The 1,024-nt window shown below is 37.2% G+C and overlaps 1 protein-coding gene across 1 annotated transcript in view; it reads left to right on the forward strand.

Moving 5' to 3' along the window:
- The window catches only part of DENND1B (DENN/MADD domain containing 1B), a 391,513-nt gene that overhangs the window by 301,548 nt on the left and 88,941 nt on the right, over nucleotides 1–1,024 (forward strand). Inside the window, exon 15 of the mRNA XM_006834232.1 lies at nucleotides 419–520. Coding sequence (XP_006834295.1) covers nucleotides 419–520 — 102 coding nt within the window. The remainder of the gene's footprint in view (nucleotides 1–418; nucleotides 521–1,024) is intronic.

The raw sequence follows: 1,024 nt of genomic DNA on the forward strand, positions 1-1,024 counted from the left end.
TTTTTAATCTGGAAGCATGTCAGTAGAAGAATTCAGCTATTTGGATTTCAGGCTAGTCAAAATACTCTGCTCTCTTTGACTAGTAAAACTTTTTGACTGTATTCAACTCCTTTTGACTATAAAAATCTTGAAGACAAATCTGTGTCTCACACTTCTTCTGACTCTCTATCTGTCTTGTTGCTGTTGTTGGTAAGTGCTGTGGAGTCAGTTCTTACTCAGAATGACCCTGTACAGGATTTCCAAGGAGCAGCTGGTGAGTTTGAACCACCAACCTTATGGCTCAAACTGACCTTGAGGTCCAGTGCATTCTCCTGCAGTGCCACACCAGGATTCCTTAGACAATACTATATCAACGGCATGACTGGTACCCATGGTCTAACTCTTTATTGATGCCCTGACAATCTTTATTTGTATTTAGGGTGAGCCCATCACTTTCTGTGAGGAGAGTTTTGTGAAGCACCGCTCAAGTCTGATGAAACATTTCTTGGAAACAGCAGTTAACCTGCAACTTTTTAAGCAGGTAAGAGCAGACCTTTATGTTTTTCTTCTGTAATAAAAGATTATCCTTGTTGCACATTTTTATCACATTATAATGCACTATCTAAACCTTGAGTAATATCTTTCTAGAATTCCAGGAAACTTTTCTTTCTTTTGTAATTCTATTGCCAACTATGGCATAGCATTGGAGAACAGTAACAATAACTGTGGTATTAAAATGAATTCCTTATCAAGAGTCTCTAAATGGATTGTCTTACGGAGGAAGGAGAGTATCCATTCAATAAAGAAGAAGCAATAGTTTTATGTAAGGTATCTTACAAGAAGTCATTTTAGTGTACAATAGATGGATAGAATAAAGATTTGTTTTTGGAACATGTTCAGTGTAATCTAATTTATAAAATACCATGGAAGCAGCAGCCAGGAAATCAAATGACTTACTGCATTAGGGAAATCTGCTGCACACAACCTCTTTAAAGTGTTGCAGAACAAAATGTCAGTTTGAGGACTAAGGTACACCCTACTCAAG

This window comes from Chrysochloris asiatica, unplaced genomic scaffold (assembly GCF_000296735.1).
Source record: "Chrysochloris asiatica unplaced genomic scaffold, ChrAsi1.0 scaffold00009, whole genome shotgun sequence".
Taxonomy (NCBI): domain Eukaryota; kingdom Metazoa; phylum Chordata; class Mammalia; order Afrosoricida; family Chrysochloridae; genus Chrysochloris; species Chrysochloris asiatica.